Here is a 27,951-nt window from a genome sequence, read left to right as displayed (position 1 = left end):
GTTGCACTGCCTCTAAGGCAAGTATATCCTTCCTTAGGTAAGGAGACCAAAACAGTCACAGGTGTGGTCTCACCAAAGCCCTGTACAATTGCAGCAAGACTTCCTCATTCTTGTACTCCAACCCCCCTTGCAATAAAAGCCAACATACCATTTGCCTTCCTAATTGCTTGCTGTACCTGCATATTAACTTTCTGTGTTTCATGTACAAGGACACCCAAATCCCTCTGCCCAAGATTTAATAGTTTCTCACCATTTAAAAAATATTCTGTTTTTCTATTCTTCCTGCCAGAGTGAGTAACCTCTCATTTCCCCACATCATACTTCATCTGCCACCATCTTGCCCACTCACTTAACCTCTCTATATCCCTTTGCAGACTCTTTGTGTCCTCACAGCTTACTTTCCCAACAAGCTTTGTATCGTCAGCAAACCTGGATACATTACACTCGGTCCCTTCATCTAAGCCATTAATATAGATTGTAAATAGCTGAGGCCCAAGCACTGATCCTTGCAGCACCCCACTAGTAACAGCCTGCCCATCTATTCCTACTCTCTGTAGGAATTCAGGAGAGGATGGGAGGGCAGAAAAGTGGTATTAAAAAGAGTAAAGAAATTCAGAGATTCTTTGTCACTTTACATGAAAAGAGAACTGCAACATCCAAACACTGACAGTTCTTTTGATTTCCCTCCCATTTTAAAAATAAATTCAAATCCGGCCAAAATCAATCTTCCAAGCTAAATATATTTACTTTATAACAGGGTTCTGGCTTGAATTGTAGGCCATCTTTAATTTGACCGTAATGGAAACAAATACAACATTCAGATTCACTAAATGCTGACTTTCAACTTTGAGAATAGTTCAGTAAAATTGGTACTTTTGCAAAACAAGCTGGTTTCAGAATAACCAATGAAGTAACAGCTTAGGCCAACAGTGGCTATATTTTTAAAAAATCTCCAGTTTTTGCATCTTCTGAACACTTGTAAACATTTTCCTCAATATCTACAACAATATTATGAAACAGCAATTACATATTCTTACATGTACTGAACTAGGACAGGCCAGCTGAAGAAAAAGACCTGTACTTCAATTAAAATACCGACCTTCAAATCCCTGATACAGCGCACATACATGTTATTGTTTATAGAGGTTGGAAATATTGTCCAGATTGGATCACTTAGAAAGGGATGCTGCAACTTTAAATGCCACAAAATTCAGCACTGCACATTTCAAAACCACATGCAAGCTTTCATTACACAGCCTCTTACCATGTAGTTACATACAGCAAGTAAAACAGTTCTTCTTTCCCTTTAAATATACCTTCAGTGAAGGCAGCTGTTGGACAGTAGCTATCACAATAAAATGCACTAAATACAGAGGTCTCTTCGACTCATGTGTCACAATTGTAACGTTAACCAGGAAAACATAACAGGAGCAATATTATTTTGACATAAAAAATATTTTTTCTTCTTCTACCTCTGATAAATGATTCCTTGTCTGGGATGATCAGACACTCATATCCCTATAGACTGCTACAGAGATGGAGTACACACACACAAAAAGAGAAAAAGAAAGACTAATCTGTCAATCTTTTTGAACTGCCGTAACCCATCTGGTGAAGGCCACAGCAAGATATTGAGCCATTATGAATTTTGGTGAGTTTGGTGATAATGCTCTGCAGCACATGAGCAGAACAGGAATATATGATGGTCAAAAAACTTCTGCTACCATTCACAGCACAAGTCGAGAGGTAAGGGATAAGGCATATTACATCTAAATTAACAGTGAATTAAATAATGCAAATGTCTATGTGTTATACGTAGTGTTATTCTCCATCTATGTTCTGTACTCAGGAAAGCATATTGTGAACATTTCTGCACAAATCATGCAATTCCATTATTATTATTATTTCTTCATAAAATACAAAGATGCATAAGACAAAATCACTGTAGAATCACACTTAACTCGCTTTAGCATTTGAAACCAACGAGTCATAAATAAAATAGGGCTTTTATGGTTAGCAGTGAAATCAGAAGTTACTTGCATTTCACTGCACGTGTCAATTATAAATGCAAATGAACGCTGTTGCAATTTGAGGCTAAAAGGTCACAACCCTAACATAGTCCCAAGGACGTTTTTTTGGACTAGCAATATCTAAATGTGGCACAGCAGGTAGTGGTAAGTATTGACCACTGGCCATACTGTTTTTATTTACCTGTTGAACTAACCATGGAAGCCCTTGTAGAAACCTGCACATCTATCAGCCACATGCTACAATTCAAACAGCTGCAAACTTTATGTTCAAAATAAACCAACTTACCCCCCTTTTGAAATCCTTGAAAGAAGGAATTCTGGGTTTCACTGTCTTTAGCTCATTCATACAGTAAGACAGTGGATCCCTGGAAAACCTGGGAGACTGGGGCCCATAAGGAACAGAGGATGAGCAAGAATTGGTAGGGGAGAGGTGAGGGAATGGCAGCTAACGTAAAAACAAAAAACATTAAAAAATGAACTACAAACTTAACGAAAGTTGTACTTAAATCAAAATGAAGACATAGGCACAAGAAAAAAGGTTCTAGGTGCTCACAGTATTGAGTTAGGCATTTTGCTCAGAAGTTATGTGCAACAACATGTGCCAGAGGATCATAGGTTCCGATGGAAGGATAAACTAGATGGTCTGAATGGTGTCCCTCATCTGTACTTAGATTTATGATTTGTCATCAGTGGTCAACTGAAGTGGGATGTGCATAAAGTGACAATGAAAATAGAAGGCAAAAATAAAAAGGGACTCCCATTTCCCCAAATCTTACCAGCACCCACTTTATCAAATAACAGGAAAAATCAACAGGCCACAGAAGTGTCATATGTTACTGAATCTAAAGGGGGAAAAAACTACCTTTACTTCGTGCACATGCGTTGTCTTGATCTCATGAAGCAATCAGCCTGTACATCTTAACACACTCTGGCATTTATGCTATATCATGTGTGTCAGCATACAGATAGGAACAATGCATGTTGGAACATCACAAGTGAAACTACAAACAGGTTGAAGTGCAAACTGATATGATTACTGTTACAAAGAAAATAAACGTTTTAGTAAAATATAGATAAAATCAATCTACTTTAGGGGTGAAATTGTCATTAGTTTTAGCAAAAAAGTAATTGTGAGTACCAACAATAAATTATCGATAGCAGGAATATGCACCACTTAAATGTACACAAAACAAGAGAATGTTATAGATCAGAATTACTTCTATTATTTTCAATGTGAAAGGTTCTTATTTACCCACCACTGCGCCATATCCCTTGATACTCTTACCTAACAAAATGCTATCAATCTCAGTCTTGAAAATTTAAATTAACCCAGTTTCCACAGCCTTTTGGAGGAAGAGAGTTCCAGATTTCCACTACCCTTTGTGTGAAAAAGTGCTTCCCTATTTCAATCCTAAATGGCCTAGCTCTAATATTCTGGATTCCCCCACCAGAGGAAACCATTTCTCTGTATCTATCCAATCGAATCACTATCATTTCAAACACTTTGATTAGATCACCCTTCAACCTTCTAAACTCAAGGAAATACAAACCAAGTTTATTCAACCCATTAAGCCCTGGTATCATTCTGGTGAATCTGCATCTAACCCACCCCCAAGGCCAGCATGCAGCAAGACCTAGACAACATCCAGGCTTGGGCTCATAAGTGGCAAGTAACATTCGTGCCAGACAAGTGCCAGGCAAAGACCATCTCCAACAAGAGAGAGTCTAACCACCTCCCCTTGACATGCAACGGCATTACCATCGCCGAATCCCCCACCATCAACATCCTGGGGATCACTACTGACCAGAAACTTAACTGGACCAGCCATTTAAAAACTGTGGCTACAAGGGCAGGTCAGAGACTGGGTATTCTGCAACGAGTGACTCACCTCCTGACTCCCCAAAGCCTTTCCACCATCTACAAGGCACAAGTTAGGAGTGTGATGGAGTACTCTCCACTTGCCTGGATGAGTGCAGCTCCAACAACACTCAAGAAGCTTGACACCAGCCAGGACAAAGCAGCCCGCTTGATTGGCACCCCATCTACCACCCTAAACATTCACTCCCTTCACCATCGGCGCACATTGGCTGCAGTGTGTACCATCCACAGGATGCACTGCAGCAACTCGCCAAGGCTTCTTCGACAGCACCTCCCAAACCCGCGACCTCTACCACCTAGAAGGACAAGAACAGCAGGCACATGGGAACAACACCACCTGCACGTTCCCCTCCAAGTCACACACCATCCTGACGTTCCTTCATCGTCGCTGGGTCAAAATCTTGGAACTCCCTTCCTAACAGCACTATGGGAGAACCTTCACCACACGGACTGCAGCGGTTCAAGAAGGCGGCTCTCCACCACCTTCTCAAGGGCAATCAGGGATGGGCAATAAATGCTGGCCTCGCCAGCGACGCCCACATCCCATGAACGAATAAAAAAAATATACATATTTCCTGAGGTGTGGTGCCCAAACTGAATGCAGTATTACAGATGGAGTCTGACCAAAGCTCTATACAATTGAAGCATCACTTCCTCACATTTGTATTCCAAGCCCCTTGAGATAAAGGCCAGCATTCCATTGGCCTTTGTGATTATTTTTTATACCTGTGCACTAGCTTTTAATGATTTATGCACATTTTGCTCCTCCACAGTGCCTAGTCTCTCACCATTAAGAACATACACTGATTTGTCTATCTCAGATCCAAAGTGGATGACCCCATACTTCCCCACATTGAACTCCATCTGCCATAGTTTCACCCAGTTAGTTGTCTATGTCCCTTTGTAACTTCCTGCTCCCATCTACACAACTTACTGTGCCTTCTAACTTAATGTCATCTGCAAACTTGGATATATAACTCTCTATTCCTTTATCGAAGTCATTAATATATATGATGATAAGCTGAGGCCCCAGTACAGATTTCTGGGGAACACCACTTGTCACATCCTGCCAATCAGAGAACATTCCCTTTATCCCTATTCTCTGTCTCCTACCTCCCAATCAATTACCATCCCATGTCACAAGGTTACCTCTTACAAGAACTACTGTGGTGTAGTGTACAGCACTAATAATCCAGAGGCCTGTACTAATAATCCAGAGAATGTGGGTGCAAATCCCACCATAGCAATTTGAAAATTCTGGAAATAAAAGCTGGTATCAGTAAAAGTGACCATGAAGCTGCCGGATTGTCATAAAAACCCAACTGGTTCATTAATAGCCTTACCCAGTCTGGCCTATATGTAACTCCAGCCCTACACCAATGCGGCTGACTTGCCCTCTGAAGTTGCTTAGCAAGCCACTCAGTTGTATCAAACTGCTTGTGGCTGTTCAAGGCGCTGCCCCCCCCCCCCCCCCGCCCATTACCATCTCAGGACAACTAGGGATAGGCAATAAATGCTGGCCTTGCTGGTGATGCTCACATCCTGAGAATGAATTTTTTTTTAAATTGTGTGCTCTCATTTTTGTTAATAATCTCTTGTGTGGAATCTTAATAAATGCCTTCTGGAAGTCCATATAGACAACATCCATAGACATTCCCCTATCCACTGTGCTAGTGACCTCCTCAAAAAATTCAACTAGATTAGTCAGACATGACCCACCCATCACAAATCTATGCTGACTCTCTTTGATCAGCTGATACTTGTCCAAGTGCTCAGTTCCTCTGTTTCTGATGATTGATTCCTGAAACTTCCCCACAATAGATGTTAAACTGACAAGTTTGTAGTTACCTGGTTTCTCCTTTGCTCCCTTCTTAAATAGTGGGGTAAACATAAATAAAGTAGTGACAATTTTGTTTTTGGTTTCAGATAGATTACTGTGCTACAATTATACAAACTGTTTGCTCCAAAAAAAAGGAAACACTACTTTACCTTGTTTTTCTTTCCAAAAAGCCATAGTTTTCCTTTGCTTTTTCCTGTTGTGTACTTCTGGTCTCCTCTCATCTCTTGTTTTTGTGCACTCAGACTGCCGTCTGATACTGTCCTATAAATATTCTGGCTGAAGTCTTCAAATGGAAAGTCTCCGGGAGGTTCAAAACCCGATTTAAAGGATTCTACCACTATCAGAGAGTCCTGTGAAGAAAACAGTTGAAATTAAGTACATTTCTAATAGCACACATTTCTTTGCTCTCTTTACCAACTTTCTTCATTCCTGAAGGCATTGCATCCTTTTGGGAGACAATTCCACAGGCTACATTACACTCAAGTGGCCATTCTTCACGTGTGTAGCCAGCCTTTTCTACCATGGGGGCATCGGAGCCAAACCCAATCCTGACCCAGTTCTCACACAACGTCCACATATGTCATGCAGTGTCCACTGGTTAATGATTAGGTGCAGGAACCCTGAGGGACACTGAGGCAAATTGGAATACCCCTACTGCTGACCTGGCTGAAGCCAGCTAACTCAGCACGGACCAGGTATCGGAAATTGGAACCCTCTGGTTTGCTGCACGCTGCTTTTACCAACTGACACACTGGGAGAGCTACCACCAGACCCTCAGGGAAAAGCATAATGCATACATCTTCAGCATTTCTTTCTTACAACTGCAGATCTTTACATTTCTTACAAGCAAAAAAAAACCAAAATCCAGATTCAATGCAAATTACCAGATTTTTAAAATTATACATGACAGAACAAAGCTTGATTTGCCACTAATTATTATAGGGTACAGAATCTTTGATTAAAAGCTCATTTTATAATTTCTCTTCATTAAATAAAACAGAACATGGACTTTTGTTCCTTTTCAGTGTCTAAGATTAGGATCCTCTGCCTGCAAATTTATTTTCGTTCATTTATTGCTAAACTGGAAAAAAATTAGCCCACTTTTCTCATTGTGACAGCACAGGTAGATAAAATTAATTAAAAAGTCAGACTCTATAAATCTCGCTGTCTACGGCAGGAGATAGATCTGTCACAATATGTAATTTAAAAAGGGGTTTATAAATGACACTCACTTTGACAGGTGTAAGATTTTAAAAGCAATTTTATATTATGTAATTTATATTTTCTGCTAGATTTTCTCTTCATCCCCCAGCCCCACTGTACGAGCTACTGGTTTTAAAAATCGTCCTGCATCCTGGAGGGTAGATCACTCCAGGTCAGGCTTCTCAACACTAAACTTGCTGTGCTATTAACTGACATTGAAATGATGGGACAGATTTTAGTTGTTTCATGTACTTTTTCTTTGTAGCTCTCTACAATACTTACTTTGCGATCATCCACAGATTTTGCAGCGCTGATCATTCCATCCAAACATTTATTAATAATTGGAACAACTCTACGCTCAGCTTCTGCAAATCCTCTGTAACACTCACTTAACTTGACAATTCTTCGCTCATCCATGTCTTGTAGATTCTGTAAGATGAAGTTCTCATTTAGGATACATTGTAAACATACTTTAATACGATTACACAAATCACTTATTTGAGAAGTGGTTTATAGGGTAGTAACTTTCTGGTAAACCCACCTGGTTCACTAATATCCTCTAGGGAAGGAAACCTGCTGTCCTTACCTGGTCTGGCCTATATGTGACTCCAGACCCACAGCTATGTGGTTAATTCTTAATTGCCCTCTGAAATGGCCGAGCAAGCCACTCAGTTGCAAAATCTCACTAAAAAAAGTCATAATAGGAATAAAACCGGACAGACCACCCGGCATCGGACCACTAGGCACCGCACACGACAAAGGCAAACCAAGCCCAGTCGACCCTGCAAAGTCCTCCTCACTAACATATGGGGACTTATGCCAAAATTGGGAGAGTTATCCCACAGACTAGTCAAGCAACAGCCTGACACAGACATACTCACAGAATCATACCTTTCAGCCAACATCCCAGACTCTTCCATTACCATCCCTGGGTATGTCTTGTCCCACCAGCAGGACAGACCCAACAGAGATGGCGGTACAGTGATTATACAGTCAGGAGGAAGTGGCCCTGGGAGTCCTCAACATTGACTCTGGACCCCATGAAATCTCATGGCATCAGGTCAAACATGGGCAAGGAAACCTTCTGCTGATTACTCCTACTGCCCTCTCTCAGCTGATGAATCAGTCCTCCTCCATAAGTAGCAAGGGCACAGAATGGAGTCCCCCACCCAGAATACAATGTCCATCACCAAGAGTGGCTCGGTAGCACCACTACTGAACGAGCTGGCCGAGTCCTGAAGGACATAGCTGCCAGACTGGGCCTGCAGCAGGTGGTGAGCAAACCAACACAAGGGAATAACCTACTTGACCTCGTCCTCACCAATCTACCTGTCGCAGATGCATCTGTCCATGACAGTATTGGTAGGAGTGACCACCGCACAGTCCTTGTGGAGACAAAGTCCCGTCTTCACACTGAGGACACCGTCCAACGTGTTGTGTGGCACTACCACCATGCTAAATAGAATTGATTCAGAACAGATCTAGCAGCTCAAAACTGGGCAGCCATGAGGCGCTGTGGGCCATCAGCAGCAGTAGAATTGTATTCCAGCGCAATCTGTAAACCTCATGGCCCAGCATATTCCTCACTCTACCATTACCAACAAGCCTGGGATCAACCCTGGTTCAATGAGGAGTGTAGAAAAGCATGCCAGGAGCAGCACCAGGCATATCTAAAAATGAGGTGCCAACCTGGTGAAGCTACAACACAGGACTACATGCGTGCTAAACAGCGGAACATAGGAACAGGAGTAGGCCATTCAGCCCCTTGTGCCTGCTCCGCCGTTTGATAAGATCATGGCTGATCCGTGATCTAGCTCCATATACCTGCCTTTGACCCATATCCCTTAATACCTTTGGTTGCCAAAAAGCTATCCATCTCAGATTTAAATTTAGCAAGTGAGCTAGTATCAAATGCCATTTGCGGAAGAGAGTTCCAAACTTCTACCACCCTTTGTGTGTAGAAATGTTTTCTAATCTCGCTCCTGAAAGTTCTGGCTCTAATTTTTAGACTGTGCCCCCCACTCCTAAAATCCCCAACCAGCGGAAATAGTTTCTCTCTATCCACCCTATCTGTTCCGCTTAATATCTTATAAACTTCTATCAGATCACCCCTTAACCTTCTAAACTCTAGAGAATACAACCCCAATTTGTGTAATCGCTCCTCGTAACTTAACCCTTGAAGTCCGGGTATCATTCTAGTAAACCTACGCTGCACTTACTCCAAGGCCAATATGTCCTTCCGAAGGTGCGGTGCCCAGAACTGCTCACAGTACTCCAGGTGCGGTTTATCCAGGGTTTTGTATAGCTGCAGCATAACTTCTGCCCCCTTGTACTCCAGTCCTCTAGATCTCAAGGCCAGCATTCCATTTGCCTTATTGATTATTTTCTGCACCTGTTCATGACACTTCAATGATCGATGTACCTGAACCCCTAAGTCCCTTTGGACATCCACTGTTTTTAAACTTTTTACCATTTAGATAGTACCCTGTTCTACCCTTTTTTGATCCAAAGTGGATGACCTCACATTTGTCTACGTTGAATTCCATGTGTCATCGGCAAACTTAGATAAGAGACTTTCTATGCCTTCATCTAAGTCGTTAATAAATATTGTGAATAATTGAGGCCCCAAGACAGATCCCTGCGGGACTCCACTAGTCATATCCTGCCAATGTGAGTACTTACCCATTATCCCTACTCTCTGTCGCCTTTCGCTCAGCCAATTTCCTAACCAAGTCCGTACTGTTCCCTCGATTCCATGGGCTTCTATCTTAGCTAACAGTCTCTTATGTGGGACTTTATCAAATGCCTCTGGAAGTCCATATAGATAACGTCCATTGACATTCCCTTGTCCACTACTTTACTCACCTCTTCAAAGAATTCAATCAGGTTTGTCAGGCACGACCTACCTTTCACAAATCCATGCTGGCTCTCTCTGATTAACTGAAAATTCTCGAGGTGTTCAGTCTCCCTATCCTTAATTGTAGACTCCAGCATTTTCCCCACATCAGATGTTAGGCAAATTGGTCTATAATTCCCCGGTTTCCCTCTCTCTCCTTTCTTAAAAAGCAGAGTGACATGTGCAATTTTCCAATCCAGAGGGACAGTTCCTGAATTTAGAGAACTTTGAAAGATTCTCTGCTATCGACAGAGCTAAGTGATTCCATAACCAACGGATCAGATCAAAGCTCTGCAGTCCTGCAACATCCAGTCGTGAATGATGATGGACAATTAAACGATTAAAGGGAGGAGGAGGCTCTGTAAACATCCCCATTCTCAATGATGGCAGGGTCCAGCATGTGAGTGCAAAAGACAAGGCTGAAGCATTTGCAACCATCTGCAGCCAGAAGTGCCAAGTAGATGATCCAACTCGGCCTCCTCCCGATATACCCAACATCACAGAAGCCAGTCTTCAGCCAATTTGGTTCACTCCACGTGATATCAATAAAAGGCTGAGTGCACTGGATGCAGCAAATGTCATGGGCCCGACAACATCCCAGCTATAGTGCTGAAGACTTGTGCTCCGGAACTAGCCGCACCTCTAGCCAAGCTGTTCCAGTACAGCTACAACACTGGCATCTACCCGACAATGTGGAAAATTGCCCAGGTCTACAAAAAGCAGGACCAATCCAATCCGGCCAATTACCGCCCCATCAGTCTAATCTCAATCATCAGCAAAATGATGGAAGGTGTTGTCAACAGTGCTATCAAGTGGCACTTACTCACCAATAACATGCTCACCGATGCTCAGTTTGGGTTCTGCCAGGACCACTCGGCTCCAGACCTCATTACAGCCTTGGTTCAAACATGTACAAAAGAGCTGAATTCCAGAGGCGAAGTGAGCGATTGCCCTTGAAATCAAGGCAGCATTTGACCGAGTGTGGCACCAAGGAGCCCGTGTAAAATTGAAGTCAATGGGAATCAGGGGGAAAACTCTCCAGTGGCTGGAGTTGTACCTAGCACAAAGGAAGATGGTAGTGGTTGTGGAGGCCAATCATCTCAGTCCCAGGACATTTTGCTGCAGGAGTTCCTCAGGGCACTGTTCTAGGCCCAACCATCTTCAGCTGCTTCATCAAAGACCTTCCCTCCAGGTCAGAAATAGGGTTGTTCGCTGATGATTGCATAGTGTTCAGTTCCATTCGCAACCCCTCAGATAATGAAGCAGTCCATGCCCGCACGCAGCAAGACCTGGACGACATCCAGGCTTGGGCTCATAAGTGGCAAGTAACATTCGCGCCAGACAAGTGCCAGGCAATGACCATCTCCAACAAGAGAGAGTCTAACCACCTCCCCTTGACATTCAATGGCATTACCATCGCTGAATCCCCCACCATCAACATCCTGGGGGTCACCATTGACCAGAAACTTAACTGGACCAGCCACATAAATACTATGGCTACAAGAACAGGTCAGAGGCTGGGTATTCTGTGGCGAGTGACTCCCCAAAGCCTTTCCATCATCAATAAGGCATAAGTCAGGAGTGTGATGGAATACTCTCCACTTGCCTGCATGAGTGCAGCTCCAACAACACTCAAGAAGCTCGACACCATCCAGGACAAAGCAGCCCACTTGATTGGCACCCCATCCACCACCTTAAACATTCACCCCCTTCACTGCCGGCGCACCGTGGCTGCAATGTGTACACAGGATACACTGCAGCAACTCGCCAAGGCTTCTTCGACAGCACCTCACAGACCCGCGACCCCTACCACCTAGAAGGACAAGGGCAGCAGGCACATGGGAACACCACTACCTGCACGTTCCCCTCCAAGTCACACACCATCCCGACTTGGAAATATATCGCCGTTCCTTCATCGTTGCTGGGTCAAATCCTGGAACTCCCTTCCTAACAGCACTGTGAAAGAACCTTCACCACACAGACTGCAGCAGTTCAAGAACACTGCTCACCACCACCTTCTCAAGGGCAATTAGGGAAGGGCAATAAATGCTGGCCTCGTCAGCAACGCCCACATCCCATGAACGAATTAAAAAAACTCTGGGGATGAAGTATCACAACCCTTGGGTTAAAGTGTCACTAATAACAACTTACATTTCTATAGCACTCTTCACATACACGAGGATGTTTCAGCACTTAAAACATTAAGATAATAAAACATTAAGAGGATTAAACATAAGACATCAAACAGGAGGAGTAAAGGAAGAAGTTAAGAAGGCTGTGTAGGAAGAAATTAAAAATATGGTCAAAGAAAAGTTTTGGCATTTTAAAAAGGAGCAAGGTGGCAAAAGGAGGTAACTGGGCAGGGAGTTCTAGAGGGCGGGAGTATAGTTGCTAAACAAATGCCCACCAATGGTGAAGTAGCGAGAGCAGAAGATGAGAAACAGTCCAGGATTAGATCAAGTAGTGCACGCAAGTACTTATAGCAAGATGAGATCACTATGGTCGGGTGGAGTAAGGCAATAGAGGGATTTGAAAGCAAGAACAAACATTTTTAAATGAACTCGTTGGGGTATGGGGAGCCAGTGCAGCTTGGAAAGATGGGATGATAGGAATGAGGCTTTGTGTGGGCGATGGCGAGGGCAGCAGTATTTTAACTGAGCCGAACCCTGTGGAGCGTTGAGAAAGGCAGCCTGACTATGAAAGTGTTAGAAAAATCAAACCTTGAGATGGGCAGTGTAGCTGAGCAGGAAAAAAGCGATTTTGGTAATGGAGCAGATGTCGGGGAAGATCTGAGTACATTGATTGAATACGTCAAGGTTCCCCACTTCCTGACTCAACCTGAGGTGAGCTGGGGAATTGACGAAATCAAGGCCAGTGGCACATAGGTGCGGGTGGAAGCGAAAAAGGAGGGCTTTGACTTTGCTGACATGGAGCTGAAGGAAATTTTGGCTCATTCTAATCTTGATGGCAGAGTGGTACAGCAGAGTGTAGCAACAGGTTTTGGATTGATAGAGGAAGCAGAGGGGTAGAGCTTAATATTGTCAGCAATTTTTATGGAAGCTGACTCTATGCTTCCTGATGTTGTTGCCAAAGTGTAGCATATAGATGACGGAAAATTGGGGACTGAGGATGGATCCTTCAAGTACACCAGGGGTGACCATGCGAGCAAAGGAGAAACCACTGGAGGCAATGCAGTGCCTGCGTCATGACAGGTAAGAGCGCAATGAGGAGGGAGGTGTGCTGTGGAGGAGAGGCATTGGAGGAGGATGGATTAGTCAGTGTTAATAAAGGCAGGAAGAATGACATCCTTGGCAAGCTGTCAGAAGGAGTCTAGCACCTGTGGACCTGTACTGCAGCACGTCAGCATCATCAGGTGGGAGTGGAGGTGAGGGTGGAGAGAAGTTAGGCTTTTAAAATATTGGGGTTCAAGGGCACATCACCATCTCTGCTGGTGCTGGAATCCTGTGTGTGTTGTATTACAAGACAGTATTAATAACCCGCTTAGAAACCATCTACATTAATTATCAAAAAACAGCAAAAATGTAACAGAAGCAGGGGGAAATCTCAATAGCTAATACATTGGCCTGCTACTCATGGTGACATCAATGCCGTAGTCTTACTGACTGTCACACTCAGGCTTGTCTTAAGAGAGTCTGGTATTCAACTATTCAACTCTGGTGTCATGCACTTTCCATAGGAGTCAATGGATGGTGATTGGAAGCAGGACCCCCAACTGATTTCCCCCCTCCTTTGTCCAGGTGCACCGAGGCCAATTGTAGCACCCCTAGCACTGTGTGGTTGAGATCCACTAATTCAGCAGAGACCTGGTATCAAACCTTATGAGAATTATACTTAGTTTATATTTACTTTTAATACTGATGCTTTTGAAAATAAAAGCTCATATTCTGATTTTCTACATTAGTCATCTATATAGAACTATATAAAAATTACAACACAGAGGATGCCATTTGGCCCAATCAGTCCATTTTAGTGTTTATTCCCCACAACACCATTAATTCTAATCCCATGTGCCTGCTCTGTTTCTATATTCGCCTTTCCTTCAACCACCTATCTAACCTATTCTTAAATGTTGACATGGTCTCTGCTTTCGTCACTGACTTCTGGCATTCCACAGCCTCTCAACCCTTTGTTTAAATAAAAAGTTTCTCCTTCTCTAGTCCTAAATATCTTATATTTAATCTAGGCCCCTCAACCATCCGTATTCACACACTGTTTCAGTCCAGCTCAAAACTATTATTATCTATAATACCAGTTTGCTTTTGCTAATAGAAGTTGGCACCAGTGACAACTGTACAGTTGAATAACACGCTCTCTAAAGCGAGCCCGAGTAGGACGGTCGGTTGAGGTTGAGACTCAAATTCAAACTGGACACTCTTTGCCAAGGTGACAGTAATGCAGCAGTGTATCTAATGCACCATCCTTAAAATATACCATAGTAAGTACATCACAGGAGGAGGCCATTCAGCTCATTGTGCCAGTGCCGGTTCTTTTTAAGAGCTATCCAATTAGTCCCATTCCCTGATCTTTCTCCATAGCACTGGAAATTTTTTCCCTTCAAATATTTATCCAATTCCCTTTTGAAAGTTACTCATGAATCTGCTTCCACCACTCTTTCAAACCAGTGCATTCCAGATCATTACAATTCACTGCGTGAAGAAAGGTTTCCTCATGTCGCCTCTGGTTGTTTTGCCAATTACCTTAAATCTGTGTCCTCTGATTACCGACCCGTCTGCCACTGGAAACAGTTTCTCCTTATTTACTCTATCAAAACCCTTCATGATCTTGAACACCTCAATTAAATCTTCCCCTAATCTTCTCTGTTCTAAGGAGAACAACCCCAGTTTCTCCAATCTCTCCACATAACTGAAGTCCCACATCCCTGGTACAATTCTAGTAAATCTCTTCTGCACCCTAAGGCCTTGACATCCTTCCTAAAGTTCAGTGCCCAGAATTGAACACCATACTCTAGCTGAGGCATAACCAGTGTTCTATCAAGGTTTAGCATAACTTCCTTGCTTTTGTGCTCTATCCCTCTGTTAATGAAGCCCAGGATCCCACATGCTTTTTTAGCAGCCTTCTCAACTTGTTCTGCCACCTTCAAAGATTTGTGTTTGTGCATCCCCAGGTCTCGCTGTTCCTGCACCCCCTGTAAAATTGTACCATTTAGTTTATATTACCTCTCCTTATTCATCCTACCAAAATGCATCACTTCACACTTCTCTACGTTAAATTTCATCTGCCATTTGTCTGCCCATTTCACCAGTCTGTCTATGTCCTCCTGAAGTCTGTTACTATCCTCCACATTGTTTACTACATTTGAGTTTCAGGTCGTTTGCAAACTTTGAAATTATACCCTCCATACCCAAGTCCAGGTCATTAATATATACATCAAAAAGAGCAGTGGTTCTAATACTGACCCTATGAGAACATCACTGTATCCTTCCCTCCAGTCTGAAAAACAACAGTTCATCACTACTCTCTGCTTTCTGTCCCTTAGCCAATTTTGTATCCACGCTGCCACTGTCCCTTTAATCCCATGTGCTTTAACTTTGCTAACAAGTCTATTATGTGATACTTTATCAAATGCCTTTTGAAAGTCCATATACATAACATCAATCCTCTCTGTTACTTCATCAAAGAACTCTATCAAGTTAGTCAAACACGATTTCCCTTTAACAAATCTGTGCTGACTTTCATTTATTAGCCCATACTTTTCCAAGTGCCAATTAATTTTGTCTCGGATTATTGTCTCTGGAAGTTTCCCCACCACCATTAGGCTGACTGGCTGAAAATTGCCGGGTTTATCCCTCTCCCCCTTTTTGAACAGGAGTGTAACATTCCTCCAGTCCTCTGGCACCATATCTAAGAAGGATTGGAAGGCTGTGGCCAGAGCCTCTACAATTTCCACTCTTACTTCCCTCAGTAACCTTGGATGCATCCCATTTGGACTGGGTGACTTTTCTACTTTGAGTACTGCCAATCTTTTAAGTACCTCCTCTTTATCTATTTTTATCCTCCTCAACTGCGCCAGTGGCAGCATCCTCTTCTCTAGTGAAGACGGATGCAAAGTATTCATTTAGTACCTCAGCCATGCCCTCTGCCTCCATAAGATGATCTTTTTTTGTCCCGAATTAGTCCCTTCCTTTAACTACCTTTTTACTATTTATGTGTTTATAAAAGACTTTTGGGTTCCCTTTTATGTTAGCCGCTAATCTATTCTCATACTCTCTCTTTGCTCCTCTTATTTCCTTTAGATCTCCTCTGTACTTTCTGTATTCAGCCTGGTTCTCTACTGTATTATGAACCTTACATTCGTCATAAGCCTCTTTTTTGGTTTCATTTTAATTTCTATATCTTTAGTCACCCAGGAAGCTCTAGCTTTGGAAGCCATTCCTTTCCCCTTCGTAGGGATGTATCTACTCTGTACCTGAACCAGCTCCTCCTTGAAGGCTTCCCATTGTTCAATTACTGTTTTGCCGATTAATTTTTGATTCCAATCCACCTGGTCAAGATCCCTTTTTAAACTCGCTGAAATTTGCCCTTCTCCAGTTTTCACATTGGATTGTTCCTTGTCCTTTTCCATAACTATTCTAAACCTAATTATATTATGATCACTGTTCCCGAAATGCTTCCTCACTGCAACATGTTCCCCCTGCCCCACTTCATTCTCCAGAACTAGATCCAGCACTGTTTCCTTCCTGGTTGGGCTGCAAACACACTGTTCCAGAAAGTTCTTGAACACATTTCAGGAATTCCTCCCCTTTTTGCCCTTTACACTATATTGGGTTAATTGAAGTCTCCCATTATCACTACTCTATAGTTCTTGCATTTTTCTGTAAATTACTTGCAAATTTTCTCCTCTATCTCCTTCCCACTATTTGGTGGCCTATAGTATACACCCAATAAGCATACTAGCTCCTCTATTGTTCCTTAATTCAAACCAAATAGATTCTGTCATTGACCCCTCAACTACATCATCCTTTTCCAGTACTATAATAGTTTCTTTGATCAATACTGACACCACCGACCCCTCCTTCCTTTCTTAAAAATGTTTCTTAACAAGTCTTAAAAATTGTTCTAATTCCTGTGCTGACTTAACTCTCCATTAAAAACTGAATGCCTGCCTTCTTTAATCCATCAACGTTTGAGTTGAATTTTATAGACCTGCAAATTTTCTCCTACTTTTAACATGTTCTAATCACAACACAGAAGACAGAGAAAGGTACACACCTACATTTTGCAAAGATGGCCCACAACAATCCAGGAAAGACAATGTAAAGCAACTAAATTACCTTAAAAATCTGAGGCATAATGAATTGGAAATGCTTCTGCTGTTCACTGTTGAAGTTCTGCAGTTGAGCGGCATATTCATTTTTGCTGTCATCGGCCATGTGGGTTCTCAGGTTTAATTGTTGTTTTGCCTGGGGATTCAAAAGATAAAATTGTTACCTGAACTAATTACTCATCTTGTTTTATCTGAACTTCTCAGTTCATGTTTTTCTCCCTTCAATGTCAATCATCTCCAAATTTGCTTTAAGTTGGAAGCACCAAGATAGAGAAGCTTAAGGGCTTTTCTGCAATCGCTTTGGCAGATGTAGTGAAGGAGGTCAACTGGAGGTGGTTTCTCCTTCTATCCACATGACAAGTTTCACTTCAGCAAACCTCCCAAGCTTGATGTCAACTACGAATTAATAAAAAAAACATGCTGCTGGCAGATTAAAGCATCTGATGGTAGAAATTTTAACCCAAGACTGCAATAGTGTGAAGTTACTAGGTCACCCATGACACAATCTCTCAGACTGTTTAAACTAATTACAATTTCATTTTATTTTTTTTAAATGAAAAAAAAACTTTAAACACAAAATATACTCAATCCACTACCAAATGTTATCTAAAGAAATCAGTGTAGATTTGATTTTGCAAAGAATGGGTCTTAGCGTTTCACATTTCTATTTTGTTATACTGAATGATTAAATGGGCAATGGTATAAACATTTTCCAATTGACCATGTTAATCACCAGTATGTGAAAAAAACTGACCCAAGCAGAACATTTCTTGGCAGCCTATAAGGATTAAAGTGACACTAATAGTAATTTGTGTATATGAAGATGCAGATTACAACGTCCCCACCTTGTTATAATGGCATAAGATGGGGTTGTCCAAGAGGTGGCCCACAGACCAAATGCAGCCCATAAAGTCCCAGCTGGTTTCTTTGTGTGCAAAGCTAATTTTAACTTCTGCCCAGCTTCAGCTCTTCAAACTTCCTGGGCCACGGTGGATTTAATAGAAACTGCCTTTATGCGGAGACTGAAGCCTCGCAGTTTTCAAGCTTAGGGTAAAGGGGTGGATGGGGTGCAAAGGGCGATAAATGGAGGGAAGTGCTTAGAATGTGTGTGTATGGGGAAGAGAGATCTCATTGTTTCTATGTGTGGGAGAGTCTTGCTTTTTGTGTATGGGGACAGTCTCAAATTTTTATAGAGTAGTGGTCGTCTCACTTTTTTTGGGCAGGGGCGGTCACTCGCTTTTTTTGCACGGGGCGATCTCTCGCTTTTTTTTGCAGGTACAGACTTACTTTTTTTGTAAGGTTTTTTTGCAGGGGTTTCTTGAGCAGCTCCATTGCAAGCAGTGGGAGTATGACGTCACACCAGCCTGCAAGCTGAGCATTGGGAAAGCACTCTACAAGCTGGGGAATCTGTTTGCAATGGACCCATTCCCAGAAGCCTCCTGTGACTGATGCCACCAAAACAACGCAACAGGAGACCCTACATCTGGGATTCTACGCCAGCAACAAAATTTACATTAAAAAGAACAAAATTTTACAGTAGACCTTTACCTTCTGTTATAAAAAGGGAGTGTACTGTACTTCGAAAAGAAAGTACTCCCTTTACACTTTCCTTTCTCTAAAAAATCAATATGGCCCTTTTATGTACAAATATGTAGGTTGAGAACAAAATCTTAAATCAAATTATGTGCTGATTTGTGCTAAACATAGTTTTATGCAGATATGGTTATTTCATCTGCATGTGGTATATTGTCCAACAAAATAAAGTTGGAAAGTTTCCAACATGTTCATGCTACAACTCAAACAAAACTGTCAATTAACCTGCCGCAGCATAACTTCAGCAATGCAGAAAACATTCTTAATGCTGTTCTGTGGTGAATTAAACTTACTTCCTCTAAATTCACCAATCCCTGACCCTCCACCCATTATTGAAGTAAATCATATTATTCAATGAACACAACTGACAAATCTATAAGCTTAAAAGACAATCCATTTTTGAAATTGTTTTAAACAGTCTTTTATAGAAGACAACAAATCTCCAACCTTCTCAACGTCTGCCTTTGTTGCATTATGGTCAGAGTCTAGTTTCTCGTAATTCATTTGTGCCTTTTCAGTCTCTTTGCATTCTCTCTCAAACTTCTTTTTACTCTGAAAGGAAAAAAAAGAACAAAATTTGATGACCAATCTTTCAAGTTAACAGCCGGAACCTACTGGAAGAATCATTAGATCTATGCTTACCTAGAACTATCCTTAAATCTTAACAAAAAGCTAAGAATGTAACAGATCTTCAAAAAGCAAGATCAGAAAATGCTATATCGTTTCAATTATACATGATTATGATGCACTTGAGCTCCAGAATTAGTTTTTGACTTACTTAAAAAGCTAAGTGCGGTCAAAATTATTTAAATTCTATATATGAATGATGCAGCATTAACCTGGCAGTAGAGGGCCTTCCTTTTAGGTTCAATGCTTCCAATGAGATGGTGAATGGTATTTTTGGTTCTATTTCCCTCAATATCTACAATTAAACCATCGTGCAAGACGACTAGATTTTTTTTTTGCACAAGTTAAGTTGCCACTAGTCCTTATAATTAGAAGAAAATGACTAAGATACAAGTTCAGTTAAGAGTACATCAATATTCTGTATTCTCTGCATCTTGTTGAAGAACCCTTCCTAAAACGTATCAGTTACAATAATCTATGCAAGGATTGCTCTTGTTTCATTAAGCTCTTTATGCAAGAAAAGCCTAATAATGGCAATTGGGGCATGGTTAAAGGGTTCATCCAAAAATAAATTCAAGGAAGACAAACTACCATTAACTTGACCCTGGTGGCTGTTTTAATGTGACTGATGTACAGTCATTTGAAAAATTCAATGTGCATTTTGTCTTATTTTCCTTTCTGTATAAAACTAGAAATGTAAGGTACTGAATATAATTCATTGGTATGAACAGCATCTTCGTTTTTGACCTTACCGCGGGACTCAATGTAGTCAATCACTCCAACCTTCTCCAAAGCCTCTCCTCCCTGGTCTATATCTGCAGGAATTCATTTGCATGGATCCACTCCCAACTGCTCCAATGTGGCCACATATCTCTGTCAATGCATTCTCCAACCACCTCTGCACAATTACCTCAGAGTACCCCAAGATTCAAGTCATGGTCCCCTCCTTTTCCTTGTTTACATGTTGTCATTCAGCAACATTAAACATAGGCAAGCAGTCATTTTCCACATGTATGCTGATGATGCCCAGGTCTATCTCTTCATCACCACCCTCAACTATATGACCATCTCTGTATTGTCAAACTGTTTGTCCAACATCAAGGATGAGCCATAACTTCCTCCACATGAACATTGGAGACCACAGCCATCTTATTTCAGAAAAAAAAAATCTTTGCCTTGATTCCAATCCCATCCCTAGCTGCTCACCCAGACTCAATAAGATGGTGCAACACCTTGATGTTATGACTGACCCTGAGATGAGCTTTAAATCCTATATCCTATCCTGTACCTAATTGCTCACTTCCACCTCCCGAATATCACCTGTCTCCGACCTTACTTCATCCCCATCACTGAAACCCTTGTTTTTGTTACCTCCAGGCACTAATTTTTCAAAGGTCCTCCTCTTCAGCTTCCCAAGCTGTACCATACAGAAACTGCAACTTGTCCTAAACTGTTCACATCCTGTCCTGCTCTGAGTTCTCCTTACCTATTAATCCTGTCCTCATCAGCCTCCATTGGCTCCCTGTTCGCAAACTCACTAAATTCAAAATCCTCATCTACAATTCATCCACATAATTTCCCCACATCTTAATGCTTCAACTTCTTACAGCCTGTACTGTTCAGTCTTCTGATTCAGTTACGTGTGCATCCACTGTGCCATCCACTTCACCACTGGTGGTCTTAGCCCTACACTTTGAATTCTTTACCTAACTCACCTATCTTGCTGCACCTATCCACACCTTTAAGAGTCTCCTTTTTTCACTCATGCTTTTGGTCATATCTCCATTTTTTTTCTCTGTAAAGCTCCTTGAGACATTTGCTATGTTAAAAGTTCTATGCCAATGCAAGTGTACAAATTATACGCGTCTAAAAATGCCCAAATAGTTTCTTGGTACATGCTATTCATTTGTAAAACAAAATATATGGATATATTGGTTATAAGTGAATAACCATTATTAACTACTGCAAATACGTTAGTATAGTGGTCTGAATATATTTAAGTGTTTTTCCATTGTTATTTTGAATTTGGAAATTTACCAAGGAGGATGTGAACTTGTTATTTGATTGTAAACAATTTTACAACACCAAGTTATAGTCCAACAATTTTATTTGAAATTCACAAGCTTTCGGAGGCTTCCTCCTTCCTCAGGTGAATTTTCCACATTCACCTGAGGAAGGAGGAAGCCTCCGAAAGCTTGTGAATTTCAAATAAAATTGTTGGACTATAACTTGGTGTTGTAAAATTGTTTACAATTGTCAACCCCAGTCCATCACCGGCATCTCCACATCATTGTTATTTGATGGAAGAGGAATATACTTATTAATTGTTAATTTCTCTCAATATATCAGTGTCCAAAGTGGGCATGTTTTGCTACTTGAAGGGTTGGTAAGGGTCATTTCTGTAATCGCTGCTCAATTCATAAAGCATTTCTCTCCAAAATTCAGATTATTGAGGAAAAAAATGAAACTTACATTATCCATCTGTTTCCAGCATGTATCAAGATACTGTTGGGCCTTGCGTCCTTCTTGAAGATGCTGCAAAAAAAAAGGCAAACTCTAAATGTTCAATCATGAGCTCTGTCTTTATTAGAAAAATGACACCTCTAAATAGTGCCAAGGCTGCATACACAGACACATAATAAAGATGCACAAAACTTGGACTATCGCTTTTTAAAAAATATACCTTTAGTACTTCACCTTAACTAATTTTAAGTGACTTCAGGCAATTACTTGAGCAATACTAATGCGTGTGTTGCAACTCTCATCATCCCAATGTTTCTGCACGAGATTAAATTGGGAGTCTCAGTCTATTCTTTCAATTTGATTACAGGTTTGTGCATTTAGTTTTTAATTGTATTGCATGCATATTATCCTTGGATTATCCACCACCAACAACTTACATTTATATAGCACCTTTAATGTTAAACATCCTAAGGCGCTTCACAGGAGCGAATATCAAACGAAATTTGACACCGCGCCACATAAGGAGATATTAGGACAGAGGTAGGTTTAAAGGAGCGTCTTAAAAGGAGGGTAGAGAGGTAGAGAGGATTAGGGAGGGAATTCCAGAGCTTAGGGCCTAGGTAGTGATTAAAATCGGGGATGCGCAAGAGGCAAGAATTGAAGGAGCACAGAGACAGGAGTACTGAGACCTGATATTTCCTATTATAGTCCGTCCGTCAGCTGTGTTCTTTTTTAGAGCAGGTCCTAACTGAAGTCTCATACTTGAGTTTCTTGAGCCATTTACTAAGGTAGAGCAGCTGAGGTGGTTTCCCCTTTCCCTCCTCAGTTTTTATCTTCGGAGTACCTTATCCTAGGTGGACTGCAACCAAGACGAAAGAGCCCCACCTACCCTTTAAAAAGGGTGGTGGGGGGGGGGGGGGGCACCTACACCCAGCAGACACAAATACCCTCACTAGATGTCAATCCAGTATTCAGAGTTGGCACTCGATCGCTGTCTGAAGTGGGACCCAAACCCAACCCTCCTGACTCAGAGATGGGAATGCTACCACAAAGCTGAAGGCTCACTCCTCCTGCTATAGTAGGCTCACTAAATTCAAACAAACAAGCTCAGTAGCATAAAGTGCAATAATAGTATTTGACTGCTCCAACTCCTGATCTTGTGCTGACTGCTTTGCATGCTGATCAGGAGTCAAAGGAGTGCAGCAGCAGACTGGCACTGAACAGTATCACAGCAGTTATCAAATCACAGAATCGTAGAATGGTTACCGCACAGGAGGCCATTTGGCCCATCAAGCCCATGCCGGCTCGTTGTAAGAGCAATCCAGTTAGTCCCATTCCCTGCTCTTTCCCCGTAGCACTGCAAATTTTTTCCCTTCATGTATTTATCCAATTCCTTTTTGAAAGCCATGATTGAATCTGCTTCCATCACCTTTTCAGGCAGCGCATTCCAGGTTATAACTACTCACTGAGTAAAAAAGTTTTTCCTCGTGTCGCCTTTGATTCTTTTGCCAATACCTGAAATCTATGTCCTCTGGTTCTCAACCCTTCTGCCAATGGGAACAGTTTCTCTTCATTTACTTTATCTAAACCCTTCATGATTTTGAACACTTCTATCAAATCTCCTCTTAACCTTCTCTGCTCTAAGGAGAACAACCCCAACTTCTCCAGTCTATCCACATAACTGAAGTCCCTCATCCCTGGAACCATTCTAGTAAATCTTTTCTGCAACCTCTCTAAGACCTTCTCATCCTTCCTAAAGTGCGATGCCCAAAATTGGACACAGTACTCCAGTTGCGGCCAAACCAGTTTTATAAAGTTCAACATAACTTCCTTGCTTTTGTACTCTATGCCTCTATTTATAAAGCCCAGGATCCCGTATGCTTTTTTAACTGCTTTCTCAACCTTCAAAGATTTGTGCACATATACCTCCAAGTCTCTCTTTTCCTGCACCTCCTTTAGAATTGTACCATTTAGTTTACATTCCCTCTCCTCATTCTTCCTGCCAAAATGCATCACTTCACACTTCTCTAGGTTAAATTTCACCTGCCGTGTGTCCGGCCATTCCACCAGCCTATGCCCTCTTGAAATCTATTGCTATCCTCCTCACTGTTTACTACACTTACAAGTTTTGTGGTCATCTGCAAATTTTGAAATCATGCCCTATACACCCAGTCCAAGTCATTAATATAGATCAAAAAAAGCAGTGGTCCTAGTACCGACCCCTGGGGAACACCACTGTATACCTTCCTCCAATCCAAAAAATAACCGGTCACCACTACTCTCTGTTTCTGTCACTTAGCCAATTTCCTATCCATGCTGCCAATGCCCATTTTATTGCATGGGCTTCAATTTTGCTGACAAGCCTATTATGTGGTACTTTGTCAAACGCCTTTTGAAAGTCCATATACACAACATCAACTGCATTGCCCTCATCAACCCTCTCTGTTACCTCATCAAAAAACTCAAATCAAGTTAGTTTAACACCATTTGCCTTTAACAAATCCATGTTGGCTTTCCTTTATTAATCCACACTTGTCCAAGTGACTATTAATTTTGTCCTGGATTATTGTTTCTAAAAGTTTCCCCACTATACTGCTAGTCTGACCAGTTTTAAATAACGTGCAGGTACATTAGTAGCAGCCTGGGTAAGCACAAGACTGACTGGAGTGCCGGGATCATTTGAGGTCAGTTGACTAGAGTCACAAAATTACTTTGACATATAACATATTACTTCAATATATCAAAGCACAATTTACAAGGGAATTTTAAGCATGAGTCCAGGACCAGGCGAAAATTTCAATAGGTCTTACTTAATGCATCCAAGACCACTGTATCAAAACTCTACAGTACAATAGAAAACATATTACACCAAACATTATCTTTAGGTGTACTCATCTCTAGCTGTAGTATGGCAATTAAGTACCTTTTTGTTTAAGCGTACTGAGCATTTAAAACCACTGGACTGGGAATATTTTATGCTTTCAACAGGAATGCTACAGACTATAGGTAAATGGGATGTAGTTTGATACACTGTGAACCTGTGTCCGTATCAGGTATTTAGTGATATGAAGTTTACTGTTTAGCTTTACAACAGCCATCATCTGGTTTCTTGGCACATTATATAGGGAACAAGGAATGCCATTTCTGTTTATACAATGCCACCACATGTATCCATTACAATCCACCTAGAGGCTGGTAAATATTACAATTATAAATGTGTCCCTGTGCACAGCTTTTCTAAAGATTTGCTGGACAAAGTAGTTGAATTTAGAAATGTATTCAATTAGAGTTTTTCCCCACCTCAAAAGCTCATAAATCTTGCAATATGCCATGAGATGACTGGTTTTGCAGCACACTGTTCTCAGTTTTCGCTGAGAGCTTTGCTTTTCTTGCCAATGTTCTCCCCTCCACTCCACTCCTGAAGGCAGTGAATGCTTAGGTTATGATTCTACATCCTCCTTAATCTAGTTCAAGTGGATGTTATTCATATGAGTCTCAACAGTGAGGCTGTTTAACTATAGGGTTCATCAAAAAAAGATGAGCCCAACCCTGTTCTCACCTGAAGTCTGCAACGTATACTTCCAGCAGAGGTCACTGAACAGCTATCAGGAGCAGAAACCCAGGGGAGCAGAGGCTAACTGTAGGCCTCCACCGTCATCCTCGGTAAGATTACCTAATTCAGAAGAGACCAGGGAACAAACCGAGAACCTTCCTTGACTATATGAAATGACTATTCACAGAATCAACTATCGCCATTGGGAAAATGAGAGTTTATCAATAAGACTACATGAAAATTCTTGTGCCTCAGCTTTTTGGAAAGCATTTGAAGTTTCTATCTATTTTGTGCACGCAGCGCATTAACACAACGTTAATGCAAAATGCTACTTTACATGATCGGACTAGGATAGCAATACAGGAGAGAGTGGATTAGATAGGTTAAATGGTCTTTTCTCATTTCATGCCGTCTTATACAGTTACACAGTGAGCAACTCCATGTTTGAACCTCTCTAATCAGGTTTCTGCCCCTACCACTGCACTTAAATGGTCCTAATCAAAGTCACGAATGACAGTCTGCGATTGTGACTGTGGTGCACTATCCCTTCTCAACCTCACCGCAGCCTTTGACACGGTCGATCATGCCATCCTCTTCCAACTCCTCCCCTTCGTTGTCCAGCTAAGTGGGACTGCCCTCGCCTAGTCCAATCTTACCTATCCAGTTGTAGACAGAAAATCTCCTGCCCCAGCTCCTCTGGAGTCCCCCAGGATCTATCCTTGGCCCCCTCCCATTTCTCATCTACGTGCTGCCCCTCGGTGACATCATCCCAAGACATAAAGTCAGGTTCCACATGTATGTTGACTATACCCAAATTTACCTGGTCACCTCTCTTGACCCTTCCAATGCCTTTGCATTGTCAGTCTGCTTATCCTACAAGCAGTCCTGGATGAGCCGTAATTTCCTGTAATCAAATACAGTCCTCACCACTTATAGCGGACGTATTGGTGTTAACACGTTTTGCCTGCTATACGTGGTGGACAGTAATACCAAAAAGCGCAGTAACCCAACATATTTTTTTAAAAATAGGAAATCTCCACTTAGCAACTGCCTCTTCTAATTGTTAGCGGTTGCATCCAGAATCTTATCACAAAGGTAATCAGACTTTAACAAGGTGCTAACAGCTGATTGAAAGTGCCTGAAGAGTGGACTTTGCCTGAAATCAGCAGAGCCTTTAAAATTAGTAAATACAATACAGGGGATTAACAAGGTGTGGACAGTTGATTGAAACTGCTTGAAGATCTGACTTTGAAACTGCTTGAAGATCTGACTTTGCCTAAAATCAGTTGCACTTTTTAAATTGATAAATACAGCGTAGGTACCTATTGAACTGCCCAAAATATGTTATAAGCGCCGCTTTTGTAATTGATTTCTACGGTATTGGAAAATGATTAGCATTATTTGCCCAATATAAGCATGGACGGTGTAAGTGGTGGGGACCGTATTGGGAACACCGAAGCCTCCGCCACCAAGTCCATCGACTTTCCCAGCCACTATCTCGGGCTGACTCAGACTCATTGCAACCTCGACATCCTATTTGATTCTGAGCTGAGCTTCCAACCACATATCCTCTCCATCACAAAGACTTCCACCTCTGTAATATTGCCATCTCTATGCCCCTGCCTCAGCTCAGTTGCTTTAATTACCACCCATTAACCATTGCATTCCATTCCTCACTGCCCTATATGAGTTCAGCTGATAATGCACTGGATTGGTCCCCAATTCTCTTACTACATCACTTACAGCACTAATGGCAAGGACTGCAGCCTCTGCATACTGTAGGAAAAGAGCTTTTTTTTTTCCAATGGTGATGTCAAATAAAATTTGCATTTTGCTCTGTGAGCAATAACCTTATTTATTGCTAGAATCAGTACACAAAAGAACCATGAGGCTGAACCCTAGTGTCAACTGTCTGAGTTTTGAAAAAATACTGGAAAAACCTGTCCTTTTCAGCCTAGAAAGGCAGCATCTGAGGGGTGAATTTATTAATGTATACAAGATAGTTAAAGGAATATAAACAGTAAATCCAGAATATTAATTACAATTTAATAGCTAGAGTAGAGCAAGGGAACGCAAATTCAAATAAGTAAAAAGGTAAATTTAGGACTAATGTCAAAAGTGATCAACGTATGGAGATCCAGATAGAGTACATAAGAACAGGAGTAGGCTATACGGCCCCTCAAGCCTGCTCCAACATTCAATCAGATCATCACTGATCTTCGACCTCAACTCCACTTTCCCGCCCGATCCCCATATCCCTTGATTCCCCTAGTATCCAAAAATCTATACATCTCAGCCTTAAATATATTCAATGACTCAGCATCCACAGCCCTCTGGGGTACTGAATTCCAAAGATTCACAACCCTGAGTGAAGAAATTCCTGCTCATCTCAGTCTTAAATGGCCGACCCTTTATCCTGCACTATGCCCCCTGGTTCTAGACACTCTAGCCAGGGAAAACAAACTCTCACCATCTACCCTGTCAAGCCCCCTCAATCTTATATGTTTCAATCAGATCACCTCTCATTCTTCTAAACTCCAGACAGTATAGGCCCATTCTAC

General features: G+C 41.7%; 1 protein-coding gene across 3 annotated transcripts in view; it reads right to left on the bottom strand.

Annotated features, from left to right (window-relative positions):
- The window catches only part of fnbp1l (formin binding protein 1-like), a 155,704-nt gene that overhangs the window by 31,784 nt on the left and 95,969 nt on the right, over positions 1-27,951 (bottom strand). For 2 of the 3 annotated variants that reach the window (XM_067989941.1, XM_067989943.1), the window contains exons 5-9: positions 21,847-21,909; positions 19,195-19,299; positions 17,162-17,290; positions 7,235-7,381; positions 5,899-6,099 (exon numbers count right to left, since the gene is read on the bottom strand). In XM_067989941.1, the coding sequence (XP_067846042.1) occupies positions 5,899-6,099; positions 7,235-7,381; positions 17,162-17,290; positions 19,195-19,299; positions 21,847-21,909 (645 nt within the window). Of the gene's footprint in view, positions 1-2,316; positions 2,476-5,898; positions 6,100-7,234; positions 7,382-17,161; positions 17,291-19,194; positions 19,300-21,846; positions 21,910-27,951 lie in introns of all 3 variants that reach the window. The other variant, XM_067989944.1, reaches the window with a different exon arrangement.

Source organism: Heptranchias perlo, chromosome 9, assembly GCF_035084215.1.
Source record: "Heptranchias perlo isolate sHepPer1 chromosome 9, sHepPer1.hap1, whole genome shotgun sequence".
NCBI classification, from domain to species: Eukaryota; Metazoa; Chordata; class Chondrichthyes; order Hexanchiformes; family Hexanchidae; genus Heptranchias; species Heptranchias perlo.
The sequence above is the reverse complement of the archived record's forward strand: the minus strand, read 5'-3'. Positions and strand labels throughout refer to the sequence as shown.